Below are 19342 nucleotides of genomic sequence, written 5' to 3'. Positions count from 1 at the left end.
TTTTAGTAAATCCTGGGTTTTGTCATGTTGGCCAGGCTGGTCTTGAACTCCTGGCCTCAAGTGATCCACCCACCCCGACCTCCCAAAGTGCTGGGATTACAGGTGTGAACCACTGTGCCGAGCCTGTCTAACTACATCTCAACACAATAATTCCTCTTCCTCTGTTTCCTCCCCCACCTCCCTCCCTCATCTTGGTCTTTGAATTCTTGCTGACAGTTGCTTTCTTTCTCCTCCTTTTGCCCTCTGGTTGTTTTCATGGGACTCTGCCATGCCCGCTTAGTTCTTTAGGTATTATTTTTGAAAACCGTTCCCTTTTAGATTTGACATCACGGTGACTCTTCTCTAAGTTCCTTGACTGTATTTCTTTTTGAGTACTGAAATAGTTTGAGCTGAACTCAGTGTTCTGGTACAGAGAACAGGATGCTAAGGTAAAATTGTGTCCTTTGCTTCCCACAGAAACTTGAAAAAGAAAGCCCATAAAATATTTCAAACATGCAGAAAGTATATAGAATAATAGCACTGAATGCTTGTGTGCTCACTACCTGGATCTATTAAGCGTTAACATTACATTTTGTTATTTTTGCCACAGATTTGAAAAGAATATAGCCCTTCAAAAGTTTATTTATCTGTTCAAAATGTATTGATGGACATCTTGGTTATTTACATATTTTTGCTATTGTGACAGTGCTACGTGAGGGTTTCTCTGTGCTCGTAGGCAAGTTTTTTGTAGCCATAGATATCTGTAACACGAACTTCTGGGTGATTGATAAGCAAAACTGTAAGTGATAATCACTTCTGTAATATGTTGACAAATAAATGTTGAAGCCACTTTTAATAACATACATGAAAGCTTTAGTTGAGGAAGAATGCTTTTTGTGTTGGCCATTTAGATGGAAAGATGCTAACTCATGTTACCTTTCATCTTTTGATTATACTAGTATGGCATGCTGTTTTTGAGAACATGCTGTTTGCATGCCTGTAAGGAAAACTGATGGAATATTGGAATTAGTAGCAAAAATTGCTTTCATATGCTAAGTTTAAAAATATTCATTATATACTTTATTTTTCTTTGGTGATATTGTTCATTCCTATTTAGGAGTCATCAGCCAAACCTTTATTTATTATTCTTGGTACCATACTAATTTGCGAGCAAGATTTTTTTAAAGCTTTTTATTATGGAAAATTTTAAACACATGAAACTAGAGAAAATAGTACTGTGAACCCTATGTACACATCACCCAGCTTCAATACAATTGACTTTTCTTTTGAGCAAGGTTTTAAACTGCAGTCTTAACATTAGTTTTATATTTAGAAAGTATTACATCCAGTGCAACAAAATATTAATAACATCCATTTGAAGAGTTATTTTAGTATTCCTGTGAGGTAAGTGGCAAATGTTTAGAGGACTTATTATTATTATTAGACATAAAAGTTATCCTTTTAATACAGTTTTGCAAAATTATGGGTATATTGTGGGTTTCTTCTCTCCACTGGTTTCTCAGGCCAGTAGTCTATCAGGCCAGTCTTCTCTCTGACAGGGAGATTAGATTGTCCATAAGTTTTGTACAAGTGAGACATAAGCCCTTGAAAATGTTTTGATACAAGAAGTCAGAAAACTCTTTGAAACATTTAGAGGACTTTGTTTTTTAAATGATGTTCAGGGACCAACCAGTAATATCCCCTGGTCACTGCAGTGTTTGTGGGATTCTGGATCAAACACTATAGAAGTCACTGCACGAGCTGCATCTCATGTGTTTGTCGTGTGCTTGGATTCCAGATCGCAGTGGTCATGGGCTCCTGCACTGCAGGAGGAGCCTATGTGCCTGCCATGGCTGATGAAAACATCATCGTACGCAAGCAGGGTACCATTTTCTTGGGAGGACCCCCCTTGGTAAGAACATAAGAAGTTGGCTGATGGAAATTAAATATGCATAACATAAAATACACCATTTTAACTATTTTTTTGATGTTTTAAAAAATATTGTGATAAAATATGCATAACATAAAACTTACTGTTGTAACCGTTTTTTCAGTACAGCTTGGTGACGTTTAGTATGTTCATATTGTTGTGCAACCATCACTACCATCTATCTCGAGAACATTTTCATCCTTCCCCACTGAAATTCTCCCTATTTCTGTCACCTCTGCCACCTTGGCACCCCACCATTCTACTTTCTGTCCTTATGAATTTGACTATTCTAGGTACCTCACATGTAAGTGGAATCATATAATATCTGTCCTTTTGTGATTGACATATTTCAGTTAGCAAAATGTCCTCATGGTTCTATATTGTAGCAGATGTCAGAGTGTCCCTCATTGTTAAGGCTGAATAATGTTCTGTTGTATGTATACACTGTATTTTGTTTATTCATCCATCAATCGATATTTGGGTTGCTTCCACTCTCAAGCTCTTATGAATAATGCTGCTATGAACGTGGGTGTACAAATCTCTATTCAAGTTCCTGCCTTCATTTCTTTTGGGTATATACCTGGAAGTGAAATTGTTGGATCATATGGAAATCTATGTGTAGTTTTTTGAGGAATCACTTCATCCTTTTCATGGCTGAATAATATTCCATTGTATGGATATGCTGTGTTTTATCTATCCATTCATCAGTTGATGGACATTTAGGTTGCTTCTGCTTTGGGTATTATGAATAATGGTGCTTTGAACGTATAGGTTTTTGCATGGAAATGTTTTTATTTCTATTGGATATGTGCCTATGAGTAGAATTGCCAGATCATGTGGTAGCTATGTTTAACAGTTTGAAAAACTTCCAATCTATCCAATACATGTTTTACATTTCTACCAGCAGCATGTGAGGGTTCTGATTGTTCCACATTCTTGTCAACACTTGTAATTGTGTGTTTGTCTGATGACAGCCATCTTTGTGGGTGTGAGGTAGTACCTCATTTTGGTTTTGATTTGCATTTCCCTAGTGACTAGTGATGTTGAGGCATTTTTTGTTTTTTGAGAGAGTCTCACACTGTTGCCCAGGCTGGAGTGCAGTGGTATGATCTTGGCTTACTGCAACTTCCACCTCCCAGGTTCAAGTGATTCTCCTGCCTCAGCCTCCCAAGTAGCTGGGATTACAGTTGCATGCCACCACTCCTGGCTAATTTTTGAATTTTTAGTAGAGACGGGGTTTCACCATGTTGGCCAGGCTGGTCTTGAACTCCTGACCTCAGGTGGTATGCCTACCTCAGCCTCCCAAAGTGCTGGGATGACAGGCATGAGCCACTGTACCTGGCCAAGGCATCTTTTCATGTGCCTATTGGCCATTTGTATGTCTTCCTTGGAGACATGTCTATTCAGATTCTTTGCTTATTTTTAAACTGGGCTATTTGTCTTTTTATTTAGTTGTAAGAATTCTATATATGTTCTGAATACAAGTCCCTTATTAGATTTGCAAATATTTTTGCTCATTCTGTGGGCTGTCTGTTTTACTTTCTTAGTGATGTCTTCCTTTGAAGCACAAAAGTTTTAAATTTTGATCACATCCAGTTTATGCATTTTTTCCTTTGGTTTCTTGTGCTTTTGGTGTCTTATCCAAGAAGCCTTTGCCTAACCCAAGGTCATGAAGATTTACTCCTCTGTTTTCTTCTGAGAGTTTTATAATTTTAGCTCTTGCATTTGGGTCTGTGATCCATTTTGAGCTAGTTTTTGGGTGTGAGATAAGGAAGGGCCCCGGCATTGCTCTGTATGTGGATCTGCAGTTGTTCCAGCATCATTAGTTGAAAGGACTCTCCTTTCCCCATTGAATGGTCTTGGCAGAAAAAAACTTTTACTTATTTTTTCTTTTACCTCAGCTATACCATTGTTTGACTCAAGAGCGATAGCAAGTTAATAAGCTGTTAGGAGAAAGCAGCAAGGTTCCTACAGTGTATTAACTTTTGTGTAAAATGGAGGGAAATATACATTTGTATGCTTGTATATGCATAAAGAAGTTCTAGAAAAGATACAAAAATACTACTTAAAATGTAGAGGAGAGGAAACAGGGTGGAAGAAAGACCTTTGATTTTTTTGAGCCTGAGGCTGGGTGCAGTGGCTCATGCCTGTAATCCCAGCACTTTGGGAGACTGAGGTGGGTGGGTCACTTGAGGTCAGGAACTTGAGACCAGCCTGGCCGATATAGTGAAACCCTGTGTCTCCTAAAAAAACAAAAATTAGCCAGGCGTGGTGGTGTGCGCCTGTAATCTCAGCTACTCTGGAGGCTGAGACAGGGGGATTGCTTTAACCTGGGAGGTGGAGGTTGCAGTGAGTTGAGATTGTGCTGATGCACTCCAGCCTGGGCAACAGAGCGAGACTCCATCTCAAAAAAAAAAAAAAAAGACACAGAAAAGGACAAATATTTGATTTTACTTGTATGAAATATTGAGAATAGGCAAATTCATAGAGGCGGAAAGTAGATTAGTGGTTGCCAGGGACTGGGAGGAGGGTGGAATGGGAGTGACCGCCATGAGGATGGGGTTTCTTCTGGGAGTGACGAAATTTTCTGGAATTAGGTAGTGGTGATGGTTGCCCAGTTTGTGAATGTACTAAAAGCCACTGAATTGTATGCTTTAAAATAGTGAATTTTATGGTATGTGAATTCTATTCCAAAAAGTTTGTTGCTTCAAAATTTGTCCAGGAATCATCTTTGGTTATGGAATACTAATACAAATTCATTAGAAAGGATGTATTAAATAGAGCTTACATTTTGATGTAAAATAAGTATGTTTCCCAAAAGACAGTGTTAATTTTTCATAACTTTTACTGAAGATCAGGTAGGCCTGAAGGGCTGCCATTTCAAATGTAAAAGTCTTAAGGCATTATTTTAAAAGCCTGTAGCATTATTATTACTATTATTATTATTATTTTAACATGTCTCTTGTATGTGATAGCTGTTATTTGTTAATGAGAGGAAAATGCACTCAAAATTTACCTTTGTATAGTAAAAGGTACAAACTTTCACGGGCCATTCTTGTTTATCTTTTGACTAGAAACTGAGTAAAGATATGGCTACAATTCGAAAATATCTTTTTGGAAATATAGGCAGATCATAATAGTGGAATAACATGAAGGGTTTTGAGAGAAGAGTTTGTCTAAGGGTCAGTAGTTACAATGTTCATTCAGTTAATTCAGTTAACTTGTACATTATAAAGGAGCCACTTGGCAGCCAGGGAAGCCTGAAGTTCTGTTGGGCCCCATCCAGCAATCCACCCTTGAAAGACTGCATTCAGGGGGAGAAAAAAGCAGTAGCAGCAGCCTCATCCTTTAGAGAATTCTAAATTCTGACACATGTTTGACTGAATGTTGAGAAAGGGCTTTGAAGGGTTTGCACATAGTGTGGGGTATAGTTGCTGTAGCTTTTAGTAGCTTAGAGTGGTTGAAAAAAATGGATAGTAAGACAAGTTTTTGAAGGAGCTTTTTGTTCTCCTGTCTTTTGTTTATCTTTTGAACTTGTCATTTAGTCGAATGAGCTGTTTTCATTTCCTCTTTGACTTCTATCATCTTTGCACCTATCACACTATCAAACGTGGGTGTTCAATAAATATTAACTGATGACAAATTCTTATTTTTTTTGGTTGATATTAGTCAGATACCTGAAAATAAATATAATTTATCTGTTGTTTATTCCTTTTTGCAACTTTAAATATCCAGACACCTCTTATAATTTGTTATTGTCTGGACTGATGTTAATTTACCCTGAATGTTTTGGAAGGAAAAGAACCAGGAATTCAGTTCTGGGGGCGGAATAATTGGAGGTGAAGATTTTAACTAACTCTCTCTGCAGAAAGATATTTTATTTAAGACAAAGCTTTTGATGTAGTGAGTAATAAGTTGTTTCTATGCTGTATTTTCTTTTCTTTTTAATTTTTTTTTCAGGGCTCCCCTCAGGAAAGACTTTCTCTTTACCTCCAACCTCTCTGTGCTGTATTTTAGATTAATGTTCATTATTCGAATGAAAGCTTTTCTTATTTGGGTTGATTAATTTGTTTCTTTTTCTTCAGAGAGGTAGGAATCAATAAATAGTTCCTAAGGGGTTGGATTGGCATTTAGCCTTAAATTATTTTTCTTTCTTTTTCCTGGTAGAATTTTTCTGGCTATAATTAAGTTATTCTTAATTTATTACTGAGGTTTCTTTCTTTTTGGCCACATTCTGCTAGATCTTAGGTTTAGGTAGTCTTGGAGATTTTTTTCCTACCTCTCTTTCCTAGGCAGAGTTTGTGATAGTAAATGGAATTTTTTCAGCATGTTATTAAGTATTCAAAGATGAATAAATCACAGTTCCTGCCATCAAGGAATTCACAGCATAGAGGAGATGACAGACATACATGCACATTACTGAACTACATTCTGACACATGCCGTTTTGGAGGTGTAAGTACAACACCCTTGGACCATGGATAGGCAGGCAGTCCTCTATTAATACCATGGAGAAGGCCTGGGCGGGTCAGGAAAGCTGCAAAGAGGAGGCAACTTGAGGTGGGACTTGAAAGGTAAGTGGGAATTCGTCAGGTAGGTGAGAAGAAGAGATCCCAGGCCTTGGGAGGAACACACACACAGACACAAAGGCTTGACCACATGTGTCAGGGCAGCATGACATAGGGAAAGAGGATGGCCTTTCAGGTCTTTCAGGCTGGAAGCTGGAAACGTGTGGGCTCGAATTATACTCTATTGCTTGCTGTGGACTGTAAGCAAGTTCTTGGTGACTCTGGGCTTAGATTTTTCACCTGTAGAGTAGAGATAATAGTCTCCAGGTTTCCTAGGTGCATGGAATGAGAAAGCACAGTCTTCTTTAGTTCTGTGGAAAAAAAAGTGTAGGTACAGTCAGGTGAGGAGATGTGCATGTTGAGGAAGCATTTTTATATCTCTGATGGACCGGTTTCACTGATAATTTTTATCCTTGTTGTAGGTTAAAGCGGCAACTGGGGAAGAAGTATCCGCTGAGGATCTTGGAGGTGCTGATCTTCATTGCAGGTGAAACAGAAATGGTTGTTTCTTTCCAGGATTGAGTGTAATTTTGTTTGTTTGTTTGTTTAAAAGAAGTTTTACATATTTGTTTCGGGTGCTAAACTTGCCAGACCACACCACAGTTTATTTGTTCTTGATCTGCTGGTTTAATGTTCAATTCTTTGAACTATAGACTTGCATTTCCAAGCTAGAGCATCAGCCAAGAAGGAATGGAGAGACAGGTTTCTTATTTATTTGACAGACATCCACTGGGCACCTGTTATGTAGCAGGCACTGTTCTGGGTGGCTGAAAAAAGAAGTTAGATACCATCTTTGACCTCCAGGGCCTTATATTCTAGTCAGGGAGGTGGGCAATCACAAGTAATTGCACAAAATTATGTAAATGTGGCTGATACGTGATAAGGCTTACAAAGGAGAAGAGGGAGAGCATAGAGGAGGTGGGTCTACCCTGGGGTGTGCAGGTAAATGTTTAGTAACTGGTTCTCTGGGGAGGAAAAAAAGCCCCAATTTGTGGCATTTGCCAATTTCTGTGGTATGAGTGATCCCACCATGGCTGATTTCAAGCTGCCAACATGATGCCTCTATGTGGAATCAGACACAGATGCACGTAGTTGGCTCTTGTGAGTTAGGTGTGAGCTGGCTTCGTCATATCATTGGCCTAACCGTGTTAGATTAGAGTGCAGGGGTAAGAAGTTCCTCTACCTCCTAGAATGTTGTCAGAAGTAAATGAGATACAATACATGTGGATTGCTTTAGAATGAAACTATACCTGCTTTTGATAAGTTAGCTATAAATGTTGATTGCCATTATGATTATTTTCTTGTTTATCGTCATAGTTGCTCAATAAAGGTTTTAGACTTTTTTTTTTTTTTTTTTTTTTTTTTAGGAGTAATTGGGAAGCAGTTGAGGAGGGTTTTTTTTTGTTTGTTTTCAGTTTTTTATATTTTTGTTTTTATTTTTTGTAGAAACAGATGTCTCACTGTATTGCTCAGGTTGGTTTGAAACTCCTTGCCTCAAGCAGTCCCCTTGCCTTGCCCTTCCAAAGTGCTGGGATTACAGGAGTGAGCCACTGCACCTGGACTAAATTTTTAAGCAGTTTGACTGTTTTAAAAAAGTAAAGCTGTAGGCAATTAGCTATATTAGGTAAGGGTGTAGATTCTGGAATTTAACTTCTGTTTGCCTCCCCTGTTACCCTTGGGACTTAGACAAACTGCTTACCCTCCTTGAGTCTCATTTCCTTATAAAGTGAAAATTGTGAATAGTGCCTGCCTCATAATACGGCATCTACTATATAACTCTATTACTGTTATTCATAATATTCATAATAACCTGTTTAAATTTGTGAGGAAATGATTGGGGGTGATGAAATTTTTTTTTTTTTTTTTTTGGAAAGTACCATGAAATTTATTAGTCACAGGTTGCTCTGTGTTCTCTCAAATGCATCTTTATACCTCTCTTAAGTCATCCTTAAGAGCTAATTTGACACAAAGACTTATATATACAGTGTCTCATTAAAGGTTTTCCTTTCCTGCTGTTTTGGTAAATACTAGACAGTTTTCATAAAAAAGCATTTTATTTTATTTTAAATATTTACTGATTTAGAAGCTGTTCCTTCTGCTTCTATTTGACTTCTGACAGTGTAGTTAGAAGTCAGCATTTATAACTGGTATTATGTATGAAGCATTTAAAAGATATGGTCAGCCATAAAATGATAAAATGTTGTATTAAATTAAAGAAACTGAAAAAGATCTACCATTTGCGAGGCATCTGTGGGCTATGAAAAGGAGTAAACATGGTCTCTGCTTTTGCTCAGTAACTCCCAGTCCTAAAGTAGAGTGTCATGAAATCACTGAGAGCCTAGCTCTAAGATATGTCTCCCAAGGAGTTTGGTGTTTTCCCAGGCAAGCCATAAAAATTTAGATTGCAGCAGCTTAGTCCTTACTCATAAAATGAACAAATTCTATTATTTTCAGGTATGTATCTATGACTTTATAGATTTTTAAATACTTTATTAGAAAGTCATAGTTTATCTACATCTGAAATAACAGGCCATCTAATTGGGACAGGACCAATAACCAGAGCAAGTCCGTACGTCATTCACTGCACTTGAAATTGAACAGGAACTTCCATGGCCCCTGCCACCGAACCGTTTTATCCGTTCCGATTTTTACCCATAATCCCAGGCCCAATGCATTCAAGCCTTTTCATTTGTTGCCTGTGATGGCTTATTGTCAGTGTAACTTCTAGGGAGAGGGCTCAGAGTTCTCTCAGAAATGAGAGGCCAGAGTTGGCATCTCCATTGGGAGCTCAGTTATGTACACAGTTTATGCTGTAACCAACTACATCATGAAAGCGTGCCATCTGTGGTTGGCCTTCATCACACGCAATTGTGCTTAAGGTACAGGGGATGAGTACTTAATAGAAGCCTTTGTCAGCAAGGCCCCTTGGTGTGGCAGAGGAAGGTTCAGGTTAGAAAATAGAAGGCATGAGTTCTTCTGCAGCTACTTGTGGTCTTAGGTCAAAGTACTTAACTTATGCATACTTCAGCTTTTCCTGTTTGTAAAACAAAGGAAATACAGTTTTACCAGGGTTCTTAAAGGGACTACTTAAGAGGCCATTTATTAAAGATGACAAATTTTTTAAGTGTTTTAGAAGTAAAAGTGCTGTCATCTTTAGATGAGAGAAGAGACTTGGGACTTAAGATATTTAATTATTTTCCTTTTCCCTGTTCTGACGAGTTTAGTTTGCTTACTCTGTAGAAAGTCTGGAGTAGGTGACCACTATGCTTTGGATGATCATCATGCCCTTCACTTAACTAGGAAGGTTGTGAGGAATCTAAATTATCAGAAGAAATTGGATGTGAGTACGATATGTTCTTATATCTTTTATTCTCCTGAAATGCATTTCGACTCACTGCACCTTGAAATCATGTCTTTAAACAGGTTAACATGATCCGTATTTCTGCAGGTCACCATTGAACCTTCTGAAGAACCTTTATTTCCTGCTGATGAATTGTATGGAATAGTTGGTGCTAACCTTAAGAGGAACTTTGATGTCCGAGAGGTATGTGAAAGTGGAACTGTGAGCTTTTTGACCAGCTGTGAGTCTCTTTGTATGTGTATCTGTTTTCAAAGCTAAAGTTTGTTAAGATATGTTCATGCCTAGAAATAGATGTGGATCTCAGTAAGGAGTGACATATGTGGCAACGATACCTTTCCATACTGTAGATATCATTGGTACAGAGTAAATACTAAAAGAGGGGAGTGGGGGACCTCAGTGACTGGAGAGTTTTCGTTGCGCAAAGCGTGATTTGGTCATAAGTAAGACTCCATGTCCTGTGCACATTACGAATGATGTAAAGCAGCTTAACAATTGTCAGCTATTTCTTTTCATTGTTCTTATTTTGGGAAATGGAGGAAATGTCAGTAAGTCGTTGGAAGAAAAAGCATACCCTTTTAGATCAACATGACATTTGCATGATTAGACCTGATTACAGCTGAAAAAGTTGCTATGGTTACACATTGTCGACATAGTGTTCTGTAATTTAGATGGACAACTTTTAGGGTTTAGAGCATATAGTCTTCTATTTTGTTCAGTATCCATAGTTGGCCGAGTAGTTCTTAAATTAGGAAATTATCTTAATATCAAATTCTGTGCTGGAAGTTTTAATATTTCAAATTATATTTTCCCCTTGACTATAAAATGTTATATATTAGTTGTGAAAAATATGGAAAATACAGAAAAGAAAAAAATAAAATTGCATATAATTCCACCCTCTAGAGAAGGTGGCTAATATTTGGATGTTTTAGCTTAATGTGCATATACACACATTTTTATATAGTTGAGATAGTGCATATGTATATTTTTTTATTTTACTTTTTCTAGTTTAAATTATAAACATTTCCCCGTGTCTTTAGAAATTCTTCATGAAATATTTTCTACGGCTAGATCTTAATTCCTATAATAGTACTTGGCAACATGGGAAGTAATCGGTAACTATTTTCTGACTGCATTGATGGATGTAATGTTCTGTTGTATGGATTTATTTAGGCAATACCCTAGCATTGCTAGTGGGTCTTAAATCCTGGATTTTATTGAGCTTCAAGTGATACGTCACTTTAGCAAAGGTGACTTAGTTAATTGTAAATTTTTAAATTAGGTTTTTAGTTTGACTTTTAATTAATTATAAGCATAGAAAAAAATGGTACTTAAATTCTGACATACTTGAAAAATGTGTTGGGCCGGGCGCGGTGCCTCATGCCTGTAATCCCAGCACTTTGGGAGGCGGAGGCAGGCAGATCCCTTGAGTCCAGGAGTTGGAGATCAGCTGGCTAACATGGTGAAACCCCGTCTCTACCAAAATTACAAAAATTGGCCTGGCGTGGTGGCATGTGCCTGTAATCCCAGCTCCTTGGGAGGCCAAAACAGGAGAATTGCTTGAACCTGGGAGCAGAGGTTGCAGTGAGCCAAGGTTGCACCACTGCACTCCGGCCTGGGTGACAGAGTGAGACTTTGTCTCAAATAAATAAATAAAAGTAAATAAATAAATTACAAAAAATGAGTTGTTCCAGATAGCCAAGTTCTTTAGTTGGCTAATAATTCACCCTTTTTCGCATAACCACTTTTTCCTTTATCCACAGTATTTATTGAATATTTGTTCTATTCAGGGGTTGTTTCAGGTGCCAGGCATACAGAAGCGAACAAACAAACAGATACAAATACATGCCTTCATGTTGTTTTCATTTCATTTTAATGGAAATCTTTTTAAAAAATAGACTTGTCTTTTTTTTTTTTTTTTTTTTTTTTTTTTTTAATGGAGTCTGGCTCTGTCGCCCAGGCTGGAGTGCAGTAGCGCGATCTCGGCTCACTGCAAGCTCCGCCTCCTGGGTTCACGCCATTCTTCTGCCTCAGCCTCCCGAGCAGCTGGAACTACAGGCGCCCAACACCACGCCCGGCTAATTTTTTTGAATTTTTAGTAGAGATGGGATTTCACCATGTTAGCCAGGATGGTCTCAAACTCCTGACCTCCTGACCTCGTGATCCACCCGCCTCGGCCTCCCAAAGTGCTGGGATTACAGGTGTGAGCCACTGCGCCTGGCCGACTTGTGTCTTCTTAAATAGTAATCTGGACTTATACCTTTTGCTGATCCATGGTCATTATTGTGAATATAATTTATTACATTTTTCTATATTGGCAAATAAACCTTATATGGAAGTCTTTTTTTTGTTTTGTTTTGTTTAGAAATCTGACTTGCCATGTTTCCCAGGCTGATCTTGAACTCCTGGGCTGAAGCAGTCCTCCTGCCTCAGCCTCCCAAAGTGCTGGGGTTACAGGCGTGAGCCACCACACCCAGCTCCTTATATGGAAGTCTTAATAGTGTATGGTGCTGTGGGACAATGTTGGAATCTGAGTTGGGAAACCTGGGTTCCAGTTCTCATTCTCCCAGTCAATAGTCCTGGGTTTTAACCTCTCTGAACATTGCTTTCTGCTTCTAGAAATAGGGATAGTATCATATTATCTGTCTGCTTCCTTTAACCCCCCATTCAACAGTTAAAAACTTTACATTCTTTTAAAAAATTGTATTAAAGTTATAGCTTTTAAGTTCAGCTTAAAGATACATTATTCTATGTATAAGTCTAGGAAATGTTCACATTTCCCCACTTCTTCCTAAGAAATTTTCAAATATGCTGAGATGTTCAAAGAATAATGCAATGATCACCTGTATATGAACCTCTTAGAGTCAACAATTGTTAGAATTTTGTGCCATTTGTGTGTGAAACACATTTTAAAGCACAGGCACACCTCAGATACGTTGTGGGTTCAGTTCCAGATCCCTGCAATAAAGTTAGTATCACAATAAAGTGAGTGAGTCACGTGAATGTTTTGGTTTTCCAGAGCATATAAAAGTTATGTTTATACTATATTGTAGTCTGTTAAGTGTGCAGGAGCACCTTGCCTTTAAAAAGTACATACCTTAATTTAAAAATACCTTATTGCTTTAAAACATGCTAACAATCATCTGAACCTTCAGTGAATCATCTTTTGCTGGTGGAGGGTCTTGCCTTGATGCTGACAGGGTGGAGGTTGCTGAAGGTTGGGGTGGCTGTGGCAATTTCTTAAAATAAGACAACAATGAAGTCTGCCAGACTGACTGACTCTTGCTTTTATGACATATTTCTCTGTAGTATGCAATACTGTTTCCTAGCATTTGATCCAGGGTAGAACTTTCTTTTTTTTTTTTTTTTTTTTTTTTTTGAGATGGAGTCTCGCTCTGTCACCCAGGCTGGAGTGCAGTGGTGCAATCTCAGCTCACTGCAAGCTCCGCCTCCTGAGTTCACATCATTCTCTTGCCTCAGCCTCCCAAGTAGCTGGGACTACAGGTGCCCACCACCATGCCTGGCTAATTTTTTGTATTTTTAGTAGAGACGGGATTTCACTGTGTTAGCCAGGATAGTCTCAATCTCCTGACCTTGTGATCTGCCCGCCTCGGCCTCCCAAAGTGCTGGGATTATAGGCGTCAGCCACCGCGCCCAGCCCGGGGTAGAACTTTCAAAATGAAAGTCAGTCCTCTCAAACCTGACTACTGCTTTATTAACTAAGTTTATGTAATACTCTATATCCGTAGTTGTCCTTTCACAGTGTTCGTAACATCTTTATCAGGAGTATATTCTATCTCAAGAAACTTCTTGTTTTGCTAATTCATAAGAAGCAGCTCCTCATCTGTTCTAGTTTGAACATGAAATTGCAGCAGTTCAGTTACCTCTTCAGACTCCACTTCTAACTATAGTTATCTTACTAATTCCACCATATCTGATGTGACTTCATCCATTGAAATCTTGAGCCCCTCAAAGTTACCCATGAGGGTTGGAATGAACTTCTTCCAGTATCTTTAATTTAATTAAATATCCTTAATGTTGATATTTTGACCTCCTCACATGAACCGTGAATATTCTCAATGGCATCTAGAATGGCGAATCCTTTCCAAAAGGTTTTGGATTTACTTTGCCCAGATCTGTCAGAGGAATCACTATCTATGGCAGCTATAGCTTGCAGAAATATATTTCTTTTCTTTTTTTTTTTTTTTTTTTTAGACGGAGTCTTGCTGTGTTGCCCAGGCCGGAGTGCAGTGGCGAGATCTTGGCTCACTGCAACCTCTGTCTCTTGGGTTCAAGCAATTCTCCTGCCTCAGTCTCCCAAGTAAGCTGGGATTACAGGTGCACGCCGCCACTCCCGGCTAATTTTTGTATTTTTAGTAGAGACAGGGTTTTACCATATTGGTCAGGCTGGTCTTGAACTCCTGACCTCAGGTGTTCCACCTGTCTCGGCCTCCCAAAGTGCTGGGATTACAGGCATGAGCCACCACGCCTGGCCCAGGAAATGTATTTCTTAAATAATAAGACTTAAAAGTAAAAATGACTCCTTGATCCGTGGGCTGCAGAGTGGATGTTATAATAGCAGGCATGAAAAGAACACTCATCTCTTTGTGCATCTCCATCAGAGTCTTGAGTGACCAGGTACATTGTCAATGAGCAGTAATATTTTGAAAGAAATCTTTTTTTCTGTGTAGTAGGTCTCAACAGTGGCCTTAAAAATTCATTAAGCCATGGCACAAATACATGTGCTGTCATCCAGGGTTTGCTGTTATGTTTATAGAGCACAGGCAGAGTAGATTTAGCATAATTCTGCAACTTAAAGTCACCAGCTGCATTAGCCTTTAATGAGAGAGTAAGCCGGTCCTCTGAAGATGTGGACTGACTTCTCTCCAGCTATGAAAGCCCTAGGTGGCATCTTCTTCCTAGAAGGCGGTTTCATCCATACTGAAAATCTGTTGTTTAATGTAGCCACCTTCATCAGTGATCTTAGCTAGATCTTCTGGATAACTTGCTGTAGCTTCTATAATACATCAGCACTTGCTGCCTCACCTTATACTTTTGTGGTACAAATGGCTTTTTTTTTTTAAACCTCATGAACCAATCTCTGCTAGCTTCAAATTTTTCTTCTGCGACTTCACCTATGCAAGCCTTCAGGGAATTGGAGAGAGTTAAGACCTTGCTCTGGATTAAAGGGAATGTTGTGAGTGGCTTGATTTTCTATCCAGACTACTCCAACCTTCTCCATCTCAGCAACAAGGCTGTTTTCGCTTTCTCAACATTATGGATTTTTTGTGAAGATAAGTGAATGTATTTTATGTGGCCGGGTGGTGTTAATTGTAATGCAAATACAACATAGTTTTTCACTAAATGGCCCTAGATTGCTGTGCCCTTTGAGCGGTATCTCTGTGTGGAAGAATGATAGTTGTTACGGGTTAATTGCTTGTTAAAGGTACAATTTTTAGAGGTATATAGCACCCAAAACAGATAACTATGACATTCCCATTATATTACTGGATTTTTTAGGTAAAGAAGTAAAAAATAATTCAGAGTAAACTTTTACTTGATGGGAGAGAAAGATGTTGGGAAGCATTCACTCAGTTTTCAGCCTTTGCATCATACAAAACAAGCTTTTGATTGATGTGGCAAACAGAAAAAGGGAAGTGCAAACTATGTAGGAAAATAGTATGTATCCTCTAAAATAGTTTCTGAAGTTGAAAATAGGCTTCATGTTTAGAACTCCTTACAGTAGTCCTGATATATGGTGATAAGCCCCAGGGATAAACTATTCAACAATTTCTACTCCTTTGTACATATGTGGATGATCCTTCAAGTGTAACAGATTCAGAATCAATGAGTCTTTATTAAGGGCTTAATAATAGTGATAGCTGCACTTTAATGAGAGCCTGGCAGTATGCTTTAGTTAGCACTTTATTTTTATTTCTTACTTTTTTATTTTTCTTTTTTCTACCCTGTTAACTGATAGCGCTGTTTATCCTTTTTTTTTTTTTTTTTCTAATTTATTATTTCTTGCTGAAAGGAATAGTTAGCACTTTTTACATTTTTTTTTTTTTTTTGTAACAGATGAGGAAACTGAAGCTTAGAGAATTTTCTAGTTTCTCAGTGGGAGAGCTGAGAGTCAGAGCTGGCTTTTCATCTCAGCATGATTTTTATAGGTTCCTACTTTCTTACAAGTAGATCATATCTTCCCAGCTCTTCTGTTCCATCATTCCAGAAGTGAGAACTGAGACTCAGAGGGGTGAAGTGACTTACTCCAGGGCACACCAGTCATACATGGTACCTTAGATTGGAGCCTGTGTCTTCTGACTGTGAGCCCTGTCTCTGCCCATCTTTCTGATTGCATCCCTGAACCTCTGCCGGTGCATTCGAACAGTCCTTGAAACTCTAAGTCTAGCAACCAGCACTTGGAACCTTTCCTGCTTTTCTTGCATACAGCATGGTGCTGTTGCTTGTATAGTGAAGTATAAAATCAGAACCCAGAATGACTTCAGGGCATTGACCAGGCATGTCAAATGAAATTCTAGTGAGATTTTCTGTGTAGTGTAAAATGTTGTGAAAGTGACAAATTCACCGTGAATTGTTTTCCTGTAAGTAACTTTAATACAAAAATTATTTTGTAATATAATTTCTGAAGGCCAGTGTTGTTTTTCCTCTTAGGTCATTGCTAGAATCGTGGATGGAAGCAGATTCACTGAGTTCAAAGCCTTTTATGGAGACACGTTAGTTACAGGTATCAAGGTGAAGAATTGAAAATATGAACATTTTCTGCTGCTTTGAAAATCAGGAATCTCTTGTCTCAAGACTTTGATACACTTGGCATGGGCTTTGTTGTTGAGAGCACTACAAATGTGTGAGCCAGTTTTCAAAAGGAACTGCTTTATAAAGACAAATTTGTAGCTTAATGGCTTCATGGATCCAAATAGTTTAAAATGGTAATAGCCAGATGCTGTAGTGTGGGTCCCTATCTGTGACTTTGTGATATTAGTTGTATAAAAAGGTTCTTATAGTAAAATTAGTAGAAAATACTTCTAGTTCTTTTTGTTTTTCTGGATAACAATAATGATTTTGAAAATGTCAGCACTGTTTCCTTTGTTCTTCAATGTCCAATTCGACGAGGAAGTTTTATATTGTGTTTAGCTTCCCAAAAGGATATAGAGTGAGTTAAACCTTCTCACAGCCTCTGTGTAGGTCTGAAACTGATTCATGCAGACACTAGATTGAGAATTCAGTATATCTTGTCAGGAAAACCAAAATAAGGATGTTTTTAAAAGTTTTATTTTTAATCTAAAGTGTTTAGTTCATAGGCCTTTGAAGAAGTTTTTAAGGTAGATGCTAGACCTATAATAATCTGTTTAGGACAAATGGAAGAACAAATTTTATGAATTTCACTTGGTCATAAAAAACTTGAAAATATAATAGTTAGTCAAAGGTAATGTCAGGGTAGGAAAAAGCTAGCTACAGAAATCCAAACTGCAAATATACATTGAGGCTTAAGGATAAATCACAGTACTTTGTCCTAGTTTGATTTGTGAACAAAAGAAGGGTTCACACTGGGAGTAGAATTTATGTTTTTGTACTTAGGTGTTTAAGTGATTAAAAGCTTTTTGTTTGATATATAGACAGGATTTGTCACCAAATTGTTCAGAATGTAACAGTCATTGTGTAGCAGTTTAAAACAAGTCAAAGCTGTTTCTGCTTTCTCTAAAGATGGATGGGCTCTCTTTGTCATCTGCTTGTATGGATTTGCCTCCTACTTGCTAAAAGCCCTGTGGCACTCTTGTCCCCAAGAATACACACCTGGTTTCTTCCATCTTTTGACTATACTGGGATTCAAATACATTTAGAGACAGAGAAGGGGAGTGAGAAGGAGAAGAAGGGAATGAGAGGCTGGTGGTGGGGGGTGGGGGTGGGGGTGGCGGATAAGAAGGGTGGGAGGAGGAATGAGAAGGTGGGAGGCATAAAGGGTGAGGAGGTGAGAGGGGAGGACAGATTTTTCTGGGTCTCAAGTGTCTCTGGAAGTTCCTCAGGGTTTCCTCCTGCCTCAGCAGTTACCATGTGTAGCCTCTAGTTGTTTCTTGGACACTGTGCTTTCCCATTTCTAACTCAAGTTTGGATCAGGCATTTGCTGAAGGCCCTCCCTCTATGGGTGTCCCTAGTAGGGTGGGGACATGTTCCCTACTCAGCACATCCTGTCTGTACCTGGAGATCCTCTAAGCGGCGCCTAGTGTGGGTTGAATCTAAGTAGTTAACAGGGTTGCACATTTGCAGGGGTAGCATCTTTCCAGTGAGTGATGTTAAATTCCCAGGTCTTTGTGCAGTGAAGCAGGACTAAGAATGGATTACTGGACTTTTTGGAAGTTTACCCCTTTGTGAATTGCTTCTGTAAGTGGCAGTGCCATTTAGGATGTACTGCATAGGGTTTTGGCTGGGATTTTAGGACTGAAAGACATGTAGGTGGCATCAAATCAGGGTTTCATTGTATCACATTAAATTAACATGATAAATTATCCGGGTGTAGTGACTCCTGGGGCCTATAGTCCCAGCTACTTGGGAGGCCAAAGTGGGAGGATCACTTGAGCCCGGGAGTTCGAGGCTGCAGTGAGCCATGATCTCACCATTGCATTCCAGCCTGGGTGACAGAACAAGACCCCGTCTCATAAATAGATAAATAAGAACATGATGATTTTTAAAAAGTCATAAATCCAGACAAAGCCAGAGTAAAGAAAAAAAAAAAAAAAATAAAACAAAAAAACAACCAAATCTTTCAAGATTCAGGCTGGGTGTGGTGGCTCATGCCTATAATCCCAGTACTTTGGGAGGCCAAGGTGGGAGGATCACTTGAACCCAGGAGTTCGAGACCAGCCTGGCAACATAGCAAAACCCTATCTCTACAAAAAATACAAATACTAGCTGGGTGTGGAGGTGAGTGTCTGTAGTCTTAGCTACTCAGGAGGCTGAGGTAAGAGGGAGGATCACTTGAAGCATGAGAATTTGAGGCTGCAGTGAGCCATGATTGTGCTACTGTGTTCCAGCCTAGGCAACAGAGTGAGACCTTGTCTCAAAAAAAAATTCAGTTTTCTGGCTTATCAGTATGTTGACACTCTCTCTTATCTGTTAATTTTTCTTCAATAATTATTTTGATATTAAAAATGATATTTTTATAGTATCCCTAGTGTCTGGTACATACTGGACACTCAGATATATTAAATGAATAAATGGATAATACACTCAGCCAATTATTTAACCAAATCAGTCAAGACAAATGGATAACTCTACATGTATCATGACCCTTTCTAGAAGCAAAAGAAACCAGACTCTAGGACCTTAGGAACAAGAAGATTGTGACATGAGCTGTTTTATACCATAGACAAAATCTCTTTGCATTTTAAACTTGGATCCAATATTAAAGAATGTGTAAATATGCCTCTTTCTTGTGAATTAAAAGCCCTTGGAAAAACACAAACCATAAATCTTCTTTGAATTTTCTTTTGAG

The 19342-nt window shown here is 38.5% G+C and overlaps 1 protein-coding gene across 1 annotated transcript in view; it reads left to right on the top strand.

Annotated features, from left to right (window-relative positions):
• Nucleotides 1–19342, top strand: part of LOC105475181 (methylcrotonyl-CoA carboxylase subunit 2) — a 66744-nt gene that overhangs the window by 32186 nt on the left and 15216 nt on the right. Inside the window, exons 7-11 of the mRNA XM_011730215.2 lie at nt 1778–1891; nt 6899–6963; nt 9717–9816; nt 9925–10020; nt 16507–16579. Of these exons, the coding sequence (XP_011728517.2) occupies nt 1778–1891; nt 6899–6963; nt 9717–9816; nt 9925–10020; nt 16507–16579 (448 nt within the window). The remainder of the gene's footprint in view (nt 1–1777; nt 1892–6898; nt 6964–9716; nt 9817–9924; nt 10021–16506; nt 16580–19342) is intronic.

Source organism: Macaca nemestrina, chromosome 6 (assembly GCF_043159975.1).
Source record: "Macaca nemestrina isolate mMacNem1 chromosome 6, mMacNem.hap1, whole genome shotgun sequence".
NCBI classification, from domain to species: Eukaryota; Metazoa; Chordata; class Mammalia; order Primates; family Cercopithecidae; genus Macaca; species Macaca nemestrina.
Note: the sequence above shows the minus strand (reverse complement) of the source record. Positions and strands in the feature narration are given on the sequence as shown.